Here is a 19,487-nt window from a genome sequence, read left to right as displayed (position 1 = left end):
GTTGCAGTTTGCAAAGGGGGAGAGGAGATTTTAGGGTATTTAGCTCTGAAATCAAACAAATAATTGCACAGGCCTTTTGCAAACAGATCAGGGTCGGGAGGTCAGAGAGCAGCTGGTAAATCTCAGCACTGTTTGCTCTGCCTAAATAATATTAGACCAGGGATAATCAATCATTTTAATCAACAAAATTATTTATAACTGTTTAGAGCAAATAGTGAACTCTGCCAGCAGCTGCCAAGAGATGGCAGGTAATGATCCACACACCTCCAATGCTCCTGCACGGTGGATTGATTCTTTGCATCACTGGATTTACTCCCCTGAAGACTCACAAGTGCCTTGACCCTCTCTGAGGGTCTCCCTCCTCCCTCCCCAGGGCTCACAAATATCACCCCACAGCCCCTCTGCAGCCAAAATCAAACCCAATGGTGCTCACAACAGTCCCTGCACACTCCCAGCACCTTCTCTGCACAAGCTGCTCCCAGCACAGCATCATCCCCCAGGAGGGAGGGAGAACCACCTGAACAGGAGGGGAAGAAGATGTTCAAAGCCAGGGAGCCACTGCTGCTGTTTGCTGCCCGAGCCAGCCCCCTGTCCTGGGCTCCACTGATGCCACCAAATGCCACCTCCACGGGCACCACCCATGTCCCACACCCTCACATTCCTAGCCCCAGCCCCGGGACAGGCTCTGCACAGCCTCCAACACAGGAGGCTTTTCCTGGCTGGGCTGGAAGCTGTGCAAGCCCAGGGATCGCTGCAGAGGGGAGAACCAGGGTCAGCCTCACATCTGGGACCAGGAGGGGATGGGACAAGGCCACCCCTGGGTGCTGCCTGCCAGTTCATCTCCCTGTCCCTTGTCCCAGCTGCTCAGCATCCCCAGGGATGGAGCCAGAGGGGCCTGCGAGAAACCTGGGAACCAAAGCTCTCCAGCCCAGGGCAGTGAGTCTCTCAGGAACACCAGGGCCAAACCAACCTCATCCCACAACTTCCCAGGAAAAATGCTCCTGGTATGATTAATTTTTAAGCAGACAAGGAAACAAAGGCAAAGAACAGGGGGATTTTCCCAGGAACACCAAGAGAGCCCCAAGATTAAGCCTCCCCATCCCAGGGTTTTCACAGAGCTCCTGGCTTTGCCCAGATATGTTACACCACACCACAGCCAGGTTATCAGGATCCTCCTGCACAAGAGCATTTGCCTAATTGACCCCAGGAAGGTCTTCTTTTCCAGCTCCTACTTCTAGGAAACTTCCTACCAGGGAAGGGACCAGCGCAGAGCCTGGGCCAGACAAAGCCCTGGGAAGATGAAGGTGGGAGTGAGCTGGGGAAGGTGGCCAAAGACTGCTGGGCTGCCCCCTCAGCCTCAGTGATCCCCATCCCAGATCCAAGGGCTGTCCAGGATGGGGATTATGTCACCTCTTGGCCTCGGCCCGGGGAGCCAGGAGCAGGCAGGGATAAATCAGAGGTGCTGGGATGTGCCCAGGGGAAGCCTGATCTTGGAAAGCTCAGCGAGGGCTGGGGGGAGAGAGGCTGAGACACTCCCAGCCCTCACATCCACCCCGGCAGCATCCGGAAGCTATTAAGGAATTACAGGCTCCCTGGCCCCGAGCCTTCCCCGGCAGAAGTGCCTGGGAGCAGATGGTGAAAGGGCTGATTGAATTCGGCTGCTCAGGCCAAGAGGCTGTTTAGGAGGAGATGAAATGGGGGAGGGGGTGGTGGGGGTGTCATTTGGTGACTCGGGAGCTGGGAGCCCTTGCCAGGAACTCCAGGAATCCTCCAGCAACCCTAACAAGCTTGGAGGAGCTTCAGCAGGGACTTGGATGTGTGATTTGGGGGTGTGAGATGTCCCGTTGCCCTCGGGAGCTCCTGCTGCTCAGGGGGTGAATCCCTCAGAGAGCCAGAGTTCCTCTCCCCAGGAATCTCCATTCCAAAGGCAGCCTGGCTGCTGGAGTGGCCCAGGGAGGCAGGATGAGCACAGAGCCCCAGGAGCTGTGTGATCCCAAGCCTTGAGCCCAGCTGAGAAGAAGGAAGCACAGGAGCTGTCAGCTCAGCAGCCCTGCCTTCCTCCCAGAAAAATGCAGGTTTCCAAAGATCCTTGGTTGCCAACTGGGTCTAATCCCACCCCATCCCCAGTGCCCGTGGGAAAGCCCTGGGCATGGGACCAGACCTCCCAAAGAGCCTTCAGAAGGGGATGGGACTCCAGTGACTCTGCATGGGGAGGAGGTGGGGAAAAAGACCAGGATGAGAGACATGAAGGATGAGAAAGAGCCAACAGGCAGGAAAAACAAAAAGATAAATATCTTCGAAAGCCATGCAGGGTGCCAGCCCTGCTGGGGGCAATGCCAGTGCCTGCAGAAAACCCTGATGGGGGAACCCAAATCACCTGGGGGTGAAGGAAGGGTTTAAACCCTCCCAGGAAAGCAGAGGAAAAAAACCACAAGCCCAAGCTCCGGGCTCCCTGCCCTGGCAAACCAGACCCAGCTCCCAGTGCCCTGTGCCCCAGAGGGAACAGGTACCAACTCTGCCAGCCCTTGTCTCCCAGTCCATCCCTGTTTTTCCGAGGGAGCAGGGTCGGGTGGGATCCCAGGCTGAGTGCCCCGGCGGCTCCCCGAGGTTGGGAAATCGGGAGCCGGGGCAGGACGGGCGGGCACGGAGCACCCCGGGGCTGTCAGGAGATCTGTTCTGCTCGGAGCAATCTTTTCCGAGACAAGTCATGAGATTATATTCCTTGCCTGGAATTTGCTCCCGCAGCTCCCATCGGCCCCGGAGTGCTGAGTCAAGAGACCGCCGGGGCTGTGCCCTCCCGATGAGTAAATAAATTGCCATGGGGAGCAGGGGGGGCTGGGGGGAGCTGGCGCCCGGGCGGGGAGCGGGGTGAGAGGAGGGAGGGGACCCGATGACTCCCGGAGCCTTGGGCTGGGGCTGGATCCCGGCTTGGCAAGGCACGGGCTTAGTCACAGATTAGTGAGAGCAGTCCACACGCTGTTAAAGGCACACCACACTCCCTCCCCTCCCCTTCCCTTCTTTTTATCCCTTCTTTTTATCCCACTTCTTCCTTCCTCTTCTACTTTTTAAATTTCTTTAAGCCTAACTTTGGCTTTCAGTGAGTGTCCAGGACTGGCAGCCGGGAAGCCAAGGAAGGAGCAGCCCTGGAAGGTGCCAGAGGGTGAGAGGGTCCAGTCCGGGAGTCCCAGAGCCCTCCTGCCCTCCCCTGCTCACCAGGTCACTCTATAGGATCCATATGGCCCCGGCTGCTCCGGGCTGGGCTGTTTGAAGGCAGAGTCATCCAGCTCGGAGGCAAACAGGCCTTTCATGTTCCAGCCTTTGGAGCCAAACTCCAATCTGGAGCTGCTTAAAGGGATGGAAAGCAGCCCCAGTGCGTAACTGGGCCCCGGCTACTGGGCCAGCTCCGAACCCCCACTGCTGGGGGAGCTGGAAACACAAACATTCCCAGCACGGCGGCTCCGGCATTCCCAGAACCCGGGACAGCCCTCGGACACCCAGCCCAGGGTGCCTGGCAAGCCTTCAAAAGGCTGGGGTTGGGCAATGCCACGGGGTCAGGGCACCAACGCTGCCCCAACCTGCTGGGCTCCAACCCTGCCCGGGACTGACGCCAGGGACGAGGAAACGCAGCCATTCCCCACTTCCAGCTGCAAAGCAGGAGGAATGGCTTCACTGACCTCATGGAGCAGTTGGGTAACTGTGCCTCGAGCATTTGAAAAGAGAAAGCACTTGGCATCGCGTTTTTCAAACCGCTTCTAACAATAATGTGTAAAAACAGAAGGGGGAAAAAAAAAACCCAGACCCAAATTTCACGTGTTCCGCTCCATCTTTTTTTAATTTGCCAGTGGAAAAAGCCAGGACTCCTCAGCTTTTGCAAGTTGTTTCTTCACAGGGTTCAGGTTTCGGTAAACAATTTCTCAAACTAAAAGGTAAGAGGAAAAAAAAATCCCCTTTGCTGCTTCCAGAACACTGCCCAGAATTCAGTGGGTTTGCACAAACACACGCGGGCACCTCGGAAAAAAAACTTGTATGTGGGTCAAAAAGCCACAGTTTGATTAGTGTCAGAAATGGTGCTGACAAGGGGGGAAACAACAGAAAACAACCCCTAAAGCACTGCCCAGTGTCCAGCTCAAGTGGCAGCTTTCCCTTAGTCAGCAGTTTTATCCAGAGGGCATCCCAGGAGAGGCAGCATTCCGGTGGAAATCCCAGCCACGGAGAGGACACACCGCCCTCACCCTGCTCTGGGAGACACGGCTGCTGGAGGAGGTGAGGCTGAGCCACTCACCTCCCCCAGGCCAGCTCTCACTCCAAACCCGTCACCCACTACTCAGACTGGGAATTCCAAGGGCTGGATGAGTCCAGGCCTGCCTGGTGCTCTGGAGGAGCCAGGGAAGGGCAGAACAGCTGAAAACAGACCCAAATACTGCAAGTAGAGGGAGACCTGGAGCACACTGGGGATGCTCCCAGCATAACGGGAACACCCTGCCTCAGTTTCCCCTAAAACCAGGTCTCATCAAGCCTTTCCTCAATCTCTTTTGGGGTCAGAAGCCCTTCAGCTTTCAAAAAAAGCTGTATCAAAAAAACCAAGCCCAGTCCCACTGGCTGGCTGCTCCCCACCAGCCATCTGAAGAATGCCTTGGAATCACGTCAAATATTTGGGATGGGATGGGGGGAGAGGGGGCACTGAGGGGGGAGCCACTCAGCTTTTGACTCAGTGTCTGGCTTCTTTCATCAGCCCCACATTCCTGCTCCTGCCATCACCCTCCGGGGAAGTGCCACAACCTACACGATCCATGTGGAGCCAATTTAAAATCCCCTCCGTGTAAGAAAGTGCATTTTGTTCATTAACGGGCTCTGAGTGCTCAGCTGGGCTGAGGAGGCAGCTCTGCAGCCACCCCAGAAATGTGGGATCCAGCAGGAATCATCCTCCACAGAGGATCATCCTCCACAGCCACGTCCCAGAGCAGAGCAATGCCCCCTGCAACCCCCCCAGCACACGGGAGAACCTCAACAACCAGCACCAGCCACCTGAGCTGGAGGTCTCTGCCTCTGCTGGCTTTGGAGGAAAGGTTTAAACAGGAGCAAAAAGCTGGAAAGCAGGGGACTGCTGGAGCAGGGATTGCTGCTGTGCCCAACACCAACTGGGAGATGGTGGGGATGGGAACTGCAGCCCCACAGCCCGACCAGCTCAGGGCCAGACAGAGTCCTTTGCCTTTGCACATCCCAATCCACAACCGGGGCTGGGATTTCGATTGTCATTCCCAAGCCAGAGGGAGCCACAGAAAGGAGGGGATTTTCCTCTCTGGGAAAGCCAGCTGCTATTTCTTGGTGCATTTGTAATACTTTTCTGGCAGGTTATATTTATCCACAGGCTGTGTGGCTACAGGAACCAGATGTGGGACTGAAGGGCTGTGCTGCACCAGCGTCACAAACATCCTGCAAACATCAGCTCCACCTGCCCTGTGCACAGAGCTGGATGTGGGATGGAGGGAGCCAGGCACTGACAGCCAAAAAATTGTGCATGGTCAGCAAAAACAGGGGAGGTGACGGGAGACAATGGATCACCTGCCTGGTCCTGCTGCTGCCCTGATGACTTGAGGCTGTTCACAGGAGGGAAGAGCAAACCAGGGCTCAAAGTTTTGCCAGTTGAGTGGGAAACAAAAAAACCAAAACAACATAAAACTGTGCAGTTTAATGTCACAGCTCAGAAAGAGAGCACTGGGTTTGCCCCATCCAGGGCTGAGTGAGTTCATCTGTGCCCCCAGCACAGCAGAGAAGGAACAAACTCCTTGGAGCAGGGCTGAACACCGAGGGCTCTGCCTTCCCTCAGCTCTCCCAGCCTTGCAGGAGCTCAGGCCCTGCAAGCCAACATTTGCAGCCTGTGACTGGCACAGGCTCAGCTCCGGGGGTGTTTGCAACCCAGGCTGAGCCTTTCAACCAAAGCAAAACTGAAACCACCCTGGGAGCGTTCCAGGCCAGGCTGGATGGGGCCCTGAGCACCCTGGACTGGTGGAAGGTGTCCCTGCTCATGGAACAAGAGGAGCTTTAAGGTCCCTCCCAGCCCAACCCACTCTGGGATTCTGTGATTTAATTATTTCTTTCCCATCTCTCCTGACCTGGCATCAAACTCTGCATCCACCCCAGCCTGTGTCCCTCCCCTGTTCCAGGGGTGTTCAGGCACATAAAGCGACCTGCAGATTTCCACATTCCCATAATTACCACCTGAGCCTGCAGGGACACAAACCTGGGACAGCTGGGATGGAGAACGGGCACATCTCCAGGCTGGATGTGCAGGACCCATCCCAGCTTTCCAAGGGCCACCTTTGCATCAGAAAGCCATTATCTCTGGAGCCATCTCCCAGTTTTGCCAAGGGCAGGACCCGAGTGCTCCCCCCTCAAATTCCACTGCACCTGGGAAAAATGTAGGAGCTCGTAGAAGAATCAATAAATATTTATTGTTTAACCAGCAGTATTTTGACTGGAGATGTAAGCATGGCCCCGTGCCAGGGAAACCAGAGCCTTCTTGGCCAGCACTGCAAACAAATTTTTTTCTGTATCTAGTTGGAAGATTATAAACTACACAATGGGGGGGGGGGGGGGGGGAAGAAACAGAGGCAGCGAGCAACTTAGTCACGGAAGAGGAACAAAAGAGCTGAGATGGATAACTATGTCTTGGGTTCAAAAAAAAAAGGGGATGCAGCCCAAGTTTTGGCTGCCAGACAGATGTGCAGCTTTAGCAGCTACGGATTTGTCCCACTGGCCTCTGCAGGGCTCAGGCTTCACACTGGATCAGGGCACAGAGCCCTGGAATCAGGGCAGAGACGTGGATTTGGACAAGCTGGAGACTGGCCCATAACTCAGAAGCAACCTCAGGACTCAGGGCTTGACCTATGAACACCCAATCTCCCCCCCTAAGGAAGGTCCCAGTTCCAGGGGATCCCCAGCACACAGTGGGATGAGCAGCTCCAGGGGCATTTGGGGCTCAATAGGGCAGAGCAGCCCCTCCTCCCTCACCCAGCTGGGCCCTGGCACCATCCTACCCTGCACACCAAGCATGTGGGAGCCTGGAGGATGCCAGAAGCTCCACCCTTGGGTCAGGGTGATGACACTTGCTCTCCAAATCATGGAATTTGCTCACCTTGTGCCCGTGCAAGGAACAACTGAGAGTGCAAAAAGGAAAAGTGCCTTTCTTGCCCAAAATCCCAGCTGATCCCGGTGCCACAACTGGCAGCAGCTATTTGGGGAGACACATCTGCAAGTTCACACCCCTGAGGTGTGCTCAGACAAAGTCTGGTCTCACACCCACCTCTCCCCCAAGTGCCTGAGATGTTCCTGCTCTCACCGAAACAGCAACGGGAGAACATCAACCCACCTTCATTTCACCTCCAGCACCACACCCGGGGTCCAACCATGGCACCCTGACCCCGACCCAGCTCCCCCCAGCCCATCCCACAGCAGGATCCATTCCAGAGGGTGCAGTCACTGCTCTTTGACAGCACCATACCCCAAACCTGAATCCCAGAGAAGCTGTGGCTGCCCCAGCCCTGGGAGTGTCCAAGGCCGGGTTGGACGGGGCTTGGAGCACCCTGGGACAGTGGAAGGTGTCCCTGCCCATGGCAGGGGGTGGGACTGGATGGGCTTTAATGTTCCTTCCAACCCAAACCTTTGTGGGATTGTGTGATAATCCCCACAAAACTGTGTGTCACAGTCCTGCTGGAGTCCCTGCCAGCAATTTCCTATGGATCTGGGAGAGTGGATGGCACATGATGCTCCTCAGCTCGCCCTGGAGAGCTGGAGTGCAGCATTCCAGCGTGTGTTATCCCTTCATTTCACGAGGCCTATCAAAGCCTGGCACGCTGTAATTACATGGCAAATTAGGGGCCACTCCATGTAACAACACTGTAATTACACACTTGGGACGTGCTTTGGGGAGTTTATGACAGAAAAGTGGATGGAATGGGGCTTTGCTCCCATTTCCCGGGAGCCTCACTCCCTGGACCCAGGTTAAAATCCAGGGATGCCCTTCAGTGGGTGCATCCCCGAAGGACAGGGCCATGGAATTGCCCCCTTTCCACCTCTTTTCATACTTTTGGTATGAAGCTGGCACAAAAAAGCTGGAGCTGGTGGCAGCCAGGTGCAGACAGTCCCTCCTCATTCCCCATCCTGGCTGGATACCACAGTAATGGGCATTTTGTGAGCGCATAGAAAGGTAATCGCTCCTCTCCAGTCCAATTCTCACCTCCTCCGCAGGCAATCACCTCCTGCGACAGCAGCCCTGAGGAGCCCAAAGCCCTCGGTTTATTAGAGTCTGATGATTGCAGCCCACACGGAGCATCCCACCCAGCCCAGCTCTCACCTCGGCTGGTAAAAGCAATTCCCGGGTGCAATTCCCTGCATTCCTGAGACCACCTCTCAGTGCTTGTTTCCCCTCCCCAGGCTCTGGAATTCTGTGTGTGCAGCAGGTGAGGGCAGGTAAAGGTTCTCCCAGGAGAGGAACAGGGGACATCCCAAAGCAGAGGGAGATGCTGGTGCTCTCCCGTTGTGTTTTATCCCACATGGAAAGAAAACCTGACCACGCAAGAGCCATCTCTTAACAGCAGCAGGGAAACTGAGACACGAGCGCTGTGCCAGGATAACTCAGGATCGAACCTTCCTTTTGGGTGAGAAGAACATTCCAAGTCCCTGGGCACTTCCATCCCAACCGGCACAGCAAACTGCCCCCCCCGGGCTGATCCAGCTGGGACCCTGTTCCATGCACATCTGTAAACACCTGGAAGCCAGGAATGGCTGGAAACTTGTCCTCCCCAGACAAGGCAGAGGGAAGGATGAAGGATCCCATCCTAAAACCATAAAGACACACTCAGACTGTGCCATCTCCCCGCAGTGGAGGAGGGTTTGCATTTGCCAGACGGGTTTTAAACGCGAACTCCCTCATTTGCCTGCAATGAAAGTGAAAGCAAAGGACGAGAGCAAAGCCCGACCTGGCTGTGGGAAGGGGATGCAGGTCCTACATCCAAGAATACACTGCATGGAAGCTGTGCAGGAGCTTCCCTGTGCCCTGCACCACCTCAGCAGGAGAATCAGGGAATGGTTTGGGTTGGAAGGGAAAATCTTGCTTCAGCCCTAATCGACGTTGTCCCAAACTCTAAACAGAGGGAAAAGCTCTTGCCAGATAAAAATACACCCCTGGGATGCCACCCACGCACGGGCTGATGGAAACAACGTGTCCCTGTCCCAGCTGGCCTCGGGGTACGGATGGGAAGAGCTGAAAAGGGATTTCTACACTGCATGTGCTCAGAGCAAATCCTTCCTTCATTCCAGGCAGGAACAAATCCACCACTGCACCCGTAACACACCTCCAGGGAAAGGAAGGGAGAGGGGGCGGATGCAGGATGGGGAGCTCAGCATTCCTGCCTCACCTGGGATGTCCAGCACCACAACCTGGAGTTACAGCCCTTCTCCAGGACCTCGTGGGACGCTCTGGGGCAGCAATTCAGCAGCTTCCTCAGCAAGAAATGAGTGTTTGAGAGTCCCAGTGACTCCCCACAGCTCCCAGGGAGGGCTGGGGAGCTGTTCTCCACTCCGACCACAGCCAGCACACAGAGCTGGGCACGGCTGGAGGAAACAAAGTGATTTGTGGAGGGCAGCGTTCCCCAGCCCCGAGGTGAAGTTCCCCTTGGGGCTGAATTTTGCACGGTTTGGGTTTTTACTGCCTCAAAAAAACCCTGCTGGTGGATCAGCCATATATCTGCAACCAATAGTGATGCTTCCAGCCACTCCATCAGATCCTTATAAAAACATTCATGCACATACAATTAAAATATTTGATATTAAAAGAGAAGCCCACACCGTGGGGTTTTGGCTCCTGACCTGCTCATCTCACTCCCAAATTCTTGCTGGTAAGAGCGGCAGGGGCGGGTGGGGGTGGATTTGGAAGCTTTGTACAGCTCCACATCCCTTTCAGGTTATTTTTAAACCCTTTGGACACACTACAAATCCCAGGGAACTTTTGCAGGCAGAGGCTGCCTGCACGTGTGGGCTGGAGCAGGGGTTGGTTTCAGGGGGGTGGGAGGGGGATGGACTGTGCAGAGATGCAGTTTTATGGGGCATCAAGCACCTGGCACATTAAACATCCTGCCCAATTGAAAACCTGTGGCTGCAAGGACTCTTAACCTAAGGTTAACCCTATGGGTACCGTGAGGCACAGCTGTCTTGCTTGAAGGAACAAGGGGGCTGGACCCCTTCTCAGCGAGGCCAAAGCCCATTTTAGAATTTAGAAGGATTTGGTGGCAGATTTGGGGCTGGACAAACCACCAGGGAGCAGATAAGTCCTCCAGGAGCAGAGAAAAGTAACGTCCCCTAAACAGGGCACTGCTGGAGCACAAGCCAGCAGCATCCACACTCCTTCCCTCAACATCCATCCCACCAAACCAGAAAGCTTCAGCATTCTCTAAAAAGTTGGAGGGGAAATGAGGTTAAGCCAGCTAATTGACAGCACTGACCTTTCTGGCTCGCAGCGAGTGCAGCCACCAGAACAGGAGCGGCTGCAGCTCAAGGCAATGGGGACTCAGCTCTTTTTTACCTCTTGGGTTTGTGTTTTTCAGAGCTCTTCCTGCCAAGGTTTAAACTGTGGGTCAGCTCTAAGAGCTGTTTGCTGACACAAGCTGCAAAAGAGCTTTTGTGGACAGAAGAAAATAAATTTAAGGCATCGTGAACCAGCAGAGCCCTCCCTGCAGGCACCAGGGAATTCCACTGCTCCAGTGCCCAGACACCCCAACCACACAGAGCCTCTGGAAACGCTCTCCTCCGTGACAGGAGACATGCAAATTTAAACAGATCCTCTAGTCTGGAGTGAAGAGCAAATCCCACACCTCCCCAGCCCTGCCCCAGTGCTCCAGGTGTTTATTCCTAACCCACTTTCCTCCCTCCCAAGCAAACAGATCTGAAGTGCAGGAATGAGTTTTAACCAAAGTTTTAGGAAGTGGGCACAAACAGGTCCTCAGCTTCACTGGAGCCCCTCATTGAAGCTGTGTTGGTGCTTTGGAAAACCATCCTCGGCATCCCTATTGCATTTGGAAGCCTGGTCCTTCCCAGCCCACACCTGAGAGCTCAGCTTTGCTCTCAGGGACAGGGAGCACCAAAACAGTCACAGCCAGCAACAGGGTCCTCCCTGCAGTGGGAACATGGATCACAAGGAAGACTCTCTCCCCACCCCAGACACTGTGCAGCCCACGGATGCAGATCCCCAGCTCCGGAGCTCAGTGCTGATCAGCCAAGCTGATGCACCAACATCTATTTAATCTGTGTGCCCCAGTACTCAGCTGTCATTTTATTTCCACATGCAGCCTGAAATCTTATTGCCTGGCAGGAGCTGTGCCTCCTTTCTGGGTTTCCTAGAAACTTCCTACCCGGCAAAGAGACTTTAATTTGATTTTTTCGCTGCACAAAATCCACCAAAGTCCCAGTTGGCGCAGTGTGAACTCCGGTAGGGAGAGATGAAGCAACAGGACCCGTTTCACACAGAAAAAGAAGTTTTTTACCCTTTAGTCCCTCCAAGCTCCATCCTCTACCTCGCCTGGGCAAGACACGGAGCAGCTGAGTGCCTGGGGTCAGCAGGAGTCAGACAGCAGTGTGTGAACAGCAGCCCTTACTATGGGAAAGGCTCGACTCTGAGCACAAACCACAGTCCACGGCAGCTGAACTTACCGCTACAACACAAAAAAACCCTTCACGCCTCGCTTCAGTAACATGTTGCTTTCTGCCCCCTTCCTCCACCCATTTCTCCAGCTCCAGAGAGGGGGGGGCGGAAATCAAAGCAGAGGGTTTTCCTGGTTTAAACGCGCTAAATCCAGAGGAGTTACCGCTGGAGTTGTGTTTCCCCAATACCAGGAGCGCTTGGACCACATAAGACATTTCCAGCGAGGGATGAGGGGAACGTACATCCCGAGGATACGCTCGGGAAAAGGGGGGATGTCCCGGGGAGCGCGTATCTCCTGCCTCGCAGCCGGAGGGGCTTGCCTACATCCCGGCCAGCATGCCAGGAGCATGAGGAAAGGAGGCTGGAGGGGCGGCGGGATGGTTTTTAGGAGAAGGAAGGGGGATGGAAAGTCATAAAAGCGCTCGGAAAGTAAATTCTCCTTGGGCTGCGCGGCAGAGCCCGGGCGGCGCCGCTCGGGAGTGACCTGGGGGTGCGCTCCGAGTGCCCTTCCAGAAGAGACTCCCCCAGAAAACACCACCCCGACCCACGGGGCAAACATCTCCCCGCGGGGCAAACATCTCCCCGCGGGGCAGCGACCTCCCGCCACCGCCTGCGCTGAGGGCAGGGGGACAGGGAGGGCTGAGGGCAGGGGGACAAGGATGCGAGAAGGGGGACAGGGGTGCGGGCAGGGGGACAGGGGGGCGGGCAGGGGGACAGGGCTGCGGGCAGGGCTCGGCAGGGCTGCCCGGGCGCGGGGCTCGGAGGGCGGGCAGGGCGCTCACCGGGGGACGGGAAGAGCTCGATGTCCACCTTCTCCGTCTTGATGATGGTCAGATCCACCGCCGCCTTCATGGCTGGGGCAGCGCCGCGGGGGCGTCGCGCCGGGAGCGGGGGGCGGCGGCTGAGCCCCGCCGAGCGCGGAGCGGAGCGCCCGGGGCAGCGCGGCCGGCGCTGCCTCCCTCCTCCTCCTCCTCTTCCTCCTGCTGCTGCCGCCGCTGCCGCTCCTCCTCCTCGTCCTTCCTCCCTTCCGCGCTCCCTCGCTGCCCTCCCGGCTGCTCTCCCGGCTCCGCTCCGCTCCGCCGCCGCCCCGGCCGGGCTGAGCCACCGAGGGGAGGGGAAGGGAGGGGAGGGGAGGGCGCTGGGCCGGCCCCGAGCGGTGACAGCGGCGGGAGGGACCCGGCCCGGACCCGCCCGCCCCGCCCCGGAGGCGGCCCCGGCCCCGGCCCCGCGGGGAGCGGAGCCGGAGCTGCTGCGGGACATCGGGGGGTCCCGGGGATGCGGGGGGACACAGCGCGTCCAGCGCATCCAGCGACCTCTGCGCGCATCCCTGTGCCCAGGATACGGCGGGAAAAGAGAGTCCGAGCACGAGAAAAGAGCCCGAGGACGGGGAAATGCCGCTGGCCGCAGGCAGCCCTGGGCTGGAGCCGCAGCAGCCTGTCCAAAACCGATGGTTCTTGAAACCGGGCCAGTTGTCTTCACCCTGCCTGTCTCGACACGAACCGCTGCCTCTCATGCTCACCCATTCATGCTCCCATCAGCCTGCTCTCATCACCCCGCTCACATCACCCCAGCATTGTCGCATCAGCCCCTCACGTTTCCATCATCCCACTTGGAGTAGCCTGATCCTCTCCCACCCACGAGTGGGGGCACTGCCAGGGCACTGTGTGCGCACATCGTGTGGTGATGGGTTCCCAGGCCTGCTTTGTACAGGTGGGAGGCCAAAGAGGTTTGGGAACTGACTGGATAAAAAGCATCTCAGAGATGCAAGATGAGTATCGTGCCAGTGTGGCACGGACTTAACAGAAGAATGTCGTTTTTCACATGAAATATGTTTTATTGTATTTAGGTAGCACAAACTTCAGACCACAAACGGCAGAGCAGGAGGGAGATTATGACTCACAGATGTCAGCTTACCGGTACAGAGAAAAAAAAATCATTAGCAACCAACTCTTGTGGTTCTCTCACTCCGAAAGTCTGTAACAGCCTCCTGGCAGAGCCCGGACTGCTCTCGTCAGAGCTGGGCTCAAATGAAACGGGCCCACGGGAGCCAGACGTGGGGTTCAAGGTCACTGGCCAAGCCTTGGGATGAACCAAGGTCCTGCTTGCAAACACCCTCGAAACCTGCCAGGGCCTAAGGGATCAGCTGCAGATGCAAAGGCTGCAGCTCCCAGCGCCTGCAGCCCCTGCAGCCCTGCCCTGCTCAGCCCTGCTCAGCCACCCCAGGGCGTATTTATAGAAGGAAAGTTTGTGTAACTGAAAGAAGCTGCGAGGAGGTGCCGGGGCCAGACCTGGAGAGACCCATGGTGGCTGCACCGATGGTGCCAGACCGAGGCAGAGAGTTCAAGACACAGCCAGCAGCAAGGCTGGAGCTGGCAAAGCCAGGCAGGCACTGAGCTCCAGCCCGAAGTTCATCTCCCAGGCACCTCACCCACTGACTACCTCTCACATTTCCAATTTTACAGGCAATCGTATTTTCAATTTACTTGCAAGCTCAGTTCTGGGCAACTTATTCCTGCAGCAGTGGGTCAGCAATTCATGGTGTGACCAATAAATAAACTCCCTCCGCTGGTTCCCCTGGGCTTTGGGGAACCTGAGCCGTGCTCAGGCAGGCACAGGGATTGAAACCTCTGCTGGTGGTTTGAAACCTACCACAGGAATGAACCTGGAAATCCAGAAGTGAAAAGAGAATGGCTGCAGGGATAAAATGTGGTCCCTGTAGGGATAAAATTGCCTCTCCCATCCAGGATAATGTGCTTGCACCTGCCCTCGGTTTGGGTTTCTTTCCTCTCTTCCCTGTACGACAACGATTGAAGGGGGGAACTATAGAGAGGAGATTTAGCAGAACATTTCCAGTTGAAAATCAAAAGGGGATTCAGGAGAAACAGCTGCCTTTCTGTCTGATCTCTGATCCTCTCAGGGCAGGCTGGGGAAAAGAAACCTGATGCACTTATCACAGGCCGACAATCTCCCCTTCCTACCGTCAGCTGGGCTGGGATCCCACGGTGGGAGAGGGGGAGTGAGTGTGTGTGAGAGTGTGTGTGTGTGAATGAGTGTGTGTGTGTGAGTGTGTCAGTGTGTGTGTGTGTGAATGAGTGTGTGTGAGTGTGTGTGTGTGTGAATGAGTGTGTGTGTGTGAGTGTGTGGTGTGTGAGTGTGTCAGTGTGTGTGAGTGTGTGAATGAGTGTGTGAGAGTGTGGCAGTGTGTGTGTGAGTGTGGCAGTGTGTCAGTGTGTGTGTGAGTGTGTGAGAGCAGCCTGAGTGTGTGAATGTCAGTGTGTGTCAGTGTGTCTGTGTGTGTCTGTGTGTGTGAGTGTGTGTTAGTGTGTTAGTGTTTGTCAGTGTGTGTCAGTGTGTCTGTGTGTATGTCAGTGTGTCTGTGTGTGTCTGTGTGTGTGTGTCAGTGTGTGTGTGTCAGTGTGTGTCAGTGTGTGTCAGTGTGTGTGTGTCAGTGTGTGTGTGTCAGTGTGTGTGTGCATGTGTCAGTGTGTGTGTCGCCGTGTGTGTCAGTGTGTCAGTGTGTCAGTGTGTCTGTGTGTGTCACCGTGTGTGTCAGTGTATGCATCAGCGTCAGTGTGTGTGTCAGTGTGTGTGTGCATGTGTCAGTGCATGTGTCAGTGCATGTCAGTGTGTCAGTGTGTGTGTGCCAGTGTGGCAGTGCGTGTCACTGTGTGTGTCACTGTGTCAGTGTATGTGTCAGTGCGTGTCAGTGTGTGTGTGTGTCACACACACACACACACAGGAGCACATTCACACCCACAGACACACCCACACCCGCACACACACCCCCGGTGGATAATTCCCTGCCCGGCGCCCGCGCAGTTCCCGCAGCACAAACCAGCGCCCCCAGCCCAAACCGGAGAGGCGGCGCTCGGTGAGGTCCCCGGGACCCGCCCGTTTCTGGGGACATTTGCCGATGCCCCAAGAGGAAGCTCTGCTGAGCAGAGGCAGGCCAGGCATTCAGAGCACCAGCAGAGGAGGCAGCGCTGCCCCCGGGCTGTCACTGCTTTAGCCCTGCTCCCCTGTGCTGTCACTGCTTTAGCCCTGCTCCCCTGTGCTGTCACTGCTTTAGCCCTGCTCCCCCGGGTCGGTGCTGTCACTGCTTTAGCCCTGCTCCCCCGGGTCGGTGCTGTCACTGCTTTAGCCCTGCTCCCCTGTGCTGTCACTGCTTTAGCCCTGCTCCCCCCGGGCTGTCACTGCTTTAGCCCTGCTCCCCCCGGGCTGTCACTGCTTTAGCCCTGCTCCCCCGGGCTGTCACTGCTTTAGCCCTGCTCCTCCCAGGCTGTCACTGCTTTAGCCCTGCTCCCCCGGGTCGGGGCTGTCACTGCTTTAGCCCTGCTCCCCCGGGTCGGGGCTGTCACTGCTTTAGCCCTGCTCCCCCCGGGCTGTCACTGCTTTAGCCCTGCTCCCCTGTGCTGTCACTGCTTTAGCCCTGCTCCCCCGGGTCGGTGCTGTCACTGCTTTAGCCCTGCTCCCCCTGTGCTGTCACTGCTTTAGCCCTGCTCCCCTGTGCTGTCACTGCTTTAGCCCTGCTCCCCCGGGCTGTCACTGCTTTAGCCCTGCTCCCCCGGGCTGTCACTGCTTTAGCCCTGCTCCCCCGGGCTGTCACTGCTTTAGCCCTGCTCCCCCGGGTCGGTGCTGTCACTGCTTTAGCCCTGCTCCCCCGGGTCGATGCTTTTGGCTCGGCCTCTCCGCAAACGTTCCAGTCTCAGGGACTGGCTGAACTCCAGTGCACCTGTACTGGGGCTCCTTCTCTCCTGGACCAGCACAGAGGCTCCAATAAGGATCTTTCTCACAGCTTGTGTGGTTTTTATTAGGAAAGATCCACACGCTCTTGGCATCCCCGCTCAGCTCCGATCCAGCAAAGCCGGTGACACCAAACCACAGGTTGGTGCAGCAGGGCTGTGATGCAGCTTTGAGCTTTGCCTCAGCCCCCCTCGTGCTCCCCCCAAAAATTTCATTTTGCTGGTGCCTTTCATGACAGCCCCTACATGCAGGGAAAGCAGAAACGCTTCCAAAGCAGCACCGGGGGAAAACCCCCCGAAGTGGAGGAAAAGAACGGAGTGGCTGCGGGCAGAGGTTTCCTCCCAGGGCAGCTGCATCTCTCCCTCGAACCCGACTCCGTCCTAACAGCCGCCTTAATTTGTGTTCACTTCAGAGCCTGCGACATGAAAGCCCTGGCTCGGAGCTCCAGCTGAGCCGCTCAATGGCTCAGTGTTCGCACGAGGCATGGAAGGAATCCATTGATTAGTTTCTTCAGCTGGGATGTGACCGTTTGCAGCCCAAGACCTGCCAAACATGACTTTGCCTCAGCAACTGGTTCCTATTTGCTGCTCACAGGCTTTAGAAAAATCTTTCCTCTTCCACGTCCAAGTCTCACCCTCCTTTTCCACTCTGGTTACAACGTTAGTGTCTCCTGAGGCTCTCTCCTGTGGAGGGAGGATGCCGGGCTGAGGAGAACAGCCCTCCTGCCATTAACGTGGCCAAAAGATGGGAGATAACCATCTGCCCTCCCTCCACAATGCAGCCCGGCTGTTTTCCAGCAGTTTTGGGAACAAAGAAAGGATGGCCAGTAATGCCACATTGTTCCCAGGGACGCTGACTAACCTTGAGTTAAAAGAATAATAATTATTATTCCTTTAGCACTGAGGAAAGGTGTCACAGAGCCCAGCCTTCCCCGGGACTTCTGGGCTGCTCTTCCACGACCTCTCTCTGAGCTCTTTCCCTTTGCCAGGGTCAAATTCCCCCCTGTCCCAGCCCGGGGCAGCTGCTGGCTGTCCTCAAAATGTTAAGGAGCTGGGACAGCTTCCCCTTTCCCTTGGATTTACCCACTCTCATTCCAGCAGGAATTAGGTGTAACTCCTGCTCTGGAGAAGCTTTTCCAAGCTCCTCTGCTACCAAAACACAGCCACCTCTGGGGTGAAACACAACGGAGCATCCACCCAGCTGTAATGGCCAGGAAATGAAGAACACCATATCCAATTAAAACTGCAGGGGGATATTTATGGCAGAACGTAATTAGCCAAATTGGAGCCTTCCCCAAAACTGCCATGGGATTTTTAATGACCTCGAGCGGCCAGGGATTCGTTTTGATGTTTTGTCAAGTAAACAGTATCCAGAGGGCTTGAGACAAAAATCAGGAGCAAAGGGGAAGGGGGGAAAAGAAAAAAAAAGTGCTCTGCAATTCCAGGGAGAAACGGAGACATGAAAGGATTTATCGTAAGGGGGACATTGTTGGAAAGAGCAGCAGCCACCACTCCAAGAAAGGAAAGAGCAGGGAGGTGGCCCTGGGTGTGGAGGTGGCCCTCTGCAATGAGAGGAAAGAGCAAGCAGCTGCCACAGCCATTCCCCAGGGATTTACCTTTCCTGGAATTTAAAATGATACGAGAAGTCCTTTCAAGCTGGGAAGTGTTTGAGTCACTTGTTTTACGCTGGGAGAAGGAGGCTGGATTGGTCCCCGGTGACTCCGGCCTGGAAACACGGGCATGGAAGGAGAGCTGGTTCCTCAGCAGGTCCCCCTGTGCCCTGGGGGAGCCAGGCTGCTCCCAGAGCCAGGGGCTGTGCTGACCATCCCCAGAGCCTTGGCTCCTCCGTGACCCACATGGCTGTGGCCCTGGGGTCCCCTCTCTGCTCCGGGCTCCAGGGCTGCAGTCACGGAAAGCCCCTCCTCGGGGCTGGCACATGAAAAGCCCGTTTCTGTTCCCGCTGGAGATGCAGCTTCAGGCCCCGGCTGAGCCCTGAGACACCACCACAATACCCTCCTCTGATTGCCCTCCAGGAAGCCGCCTCCGAGCCTGCCTGGCTCCTCTGTCATTAACTTCCCAGCAGAGATGGCTCACAAAAGCAGCTTTGTGGCCAGCCAGGGGTCAGGACTAGCACACACATCCCCACATGGAGCCACGGCCTCTTCCACGCTGTGGGCACCTCAACTGAGCCTCACGAGCTGCCTGAGCACCCTCAGGTGCCTCCTGCTGTCGGCTCCCCAGAGCTCCCATGCTGGTCCATAACCTGATTAGCTGCTCTGGGCTCCAGCAGTGGAATTGTGCCTGGAATGTCCTTGCTGGGGGTGCTGTCACTCACTTGTTTCCCTGCTGGAAGAAGTGGCTGGATGGAAAATCCTCGTAAGCTGTTCTGCACTCTCTGTACATTTTCCCTCTCCCCTCAAGTAACAGCACTGAGCTCCTGGTAAATAAAACCTGAGGATTTCTGCTCTTTAACTCTTGCTATTCACAATTACTCTGAGCCTGTGCAGGTGATACACATCAAACCTTGCCTGCAGGACCTCTCACCTTTGCTCAGATCTCTCTCTCAGGCTCCTCCTCAGCACCAACAAATGCAGCCAGCTCAGATCTAAGCAGCACATCTTTGATGGCCACTGCACCCTCAGCATTCACTTATCTCCAGTTACTGAGCCCTTTTCTGATGGTGCCTGAGTTCCCCTTCCCTGGGACACAGGGAGGGATTAGGAAGGAGAGGCAATAGGATCGTTGCTAATAACTGGTCTCCTGGACAGCAAGACTGTAATCACCGACACTTATCTGCTCTTTCCACCTTCCAAAAACCCCACCACCACAAAACCAAGACCCACTGCTTCACCAAACACCGAGTGACAGCCACACTTCACTGCCACAGAGGTGCCAGGAGCCACACAAGCACCTCCCGAGGATGGTCAGTCCAGCTCCAATCTCAAGTATCTAATCCACAGCCTGAGAAGTGGCGGCCAGCAGGAAAACCCTCTTGCTCACAGCCAGTTGGAAGGGATCAGCACAGGAAAATAAAACACAGGGCTGCAGTG

General features: G+C 56.1%; 1 protein-coding gene across 3 annotated transcripts in view; it reads right to left on the bottom strand.

Moving 5' to 3' along the window:
* ETS1 (ETS proto-oncogene 1, transcription factor) overlaps positions 1–19,487 on the bottom strand; it is an 84,556-nt gene that overhangs the window by 39,736 nt on the left and 25,333 nt on the right. The window contains exon 1 of one of the 3 annotated variants that reach the window (XM_051812447.1): positions 12,478–12,763. The exons of the other annotated variants lie outside the window; for them this stretch is intronic. Coding sequence (XP_051668407.1) covers positions 12,478–12,547 — 70 coding nt within the window. The 5' untranslated portion in view covers positions 12,548–12,763. Of the gene's footprint in view, positions 1–12,477; positions 12,764–19,487 lie in introns of those variants that run through there. 3 annotated transcript variants of the gene reach the window in all.

This window comes from Manacus candei, unplaced genomic scaffold, assembly GCF_025592945.1.
Source record: "Manacus candei isolate 608988 ecotype Guabito, Panama unplaced genomic scaffold, ASM2559294v1 h1tg000086l, whole genome shotgun sequence".
In the NCBI taxonomy this organism is placed as follows: Eukaryota; Metazoa; Chordata; class Aves; order Passeriformes; family Pipridae; genus Manacus; species Manacus candei.
Note: the sequence above shows the minus strand (reverse complement) of the source record. Positions and strands in the feature narration are given on the sequence as shown.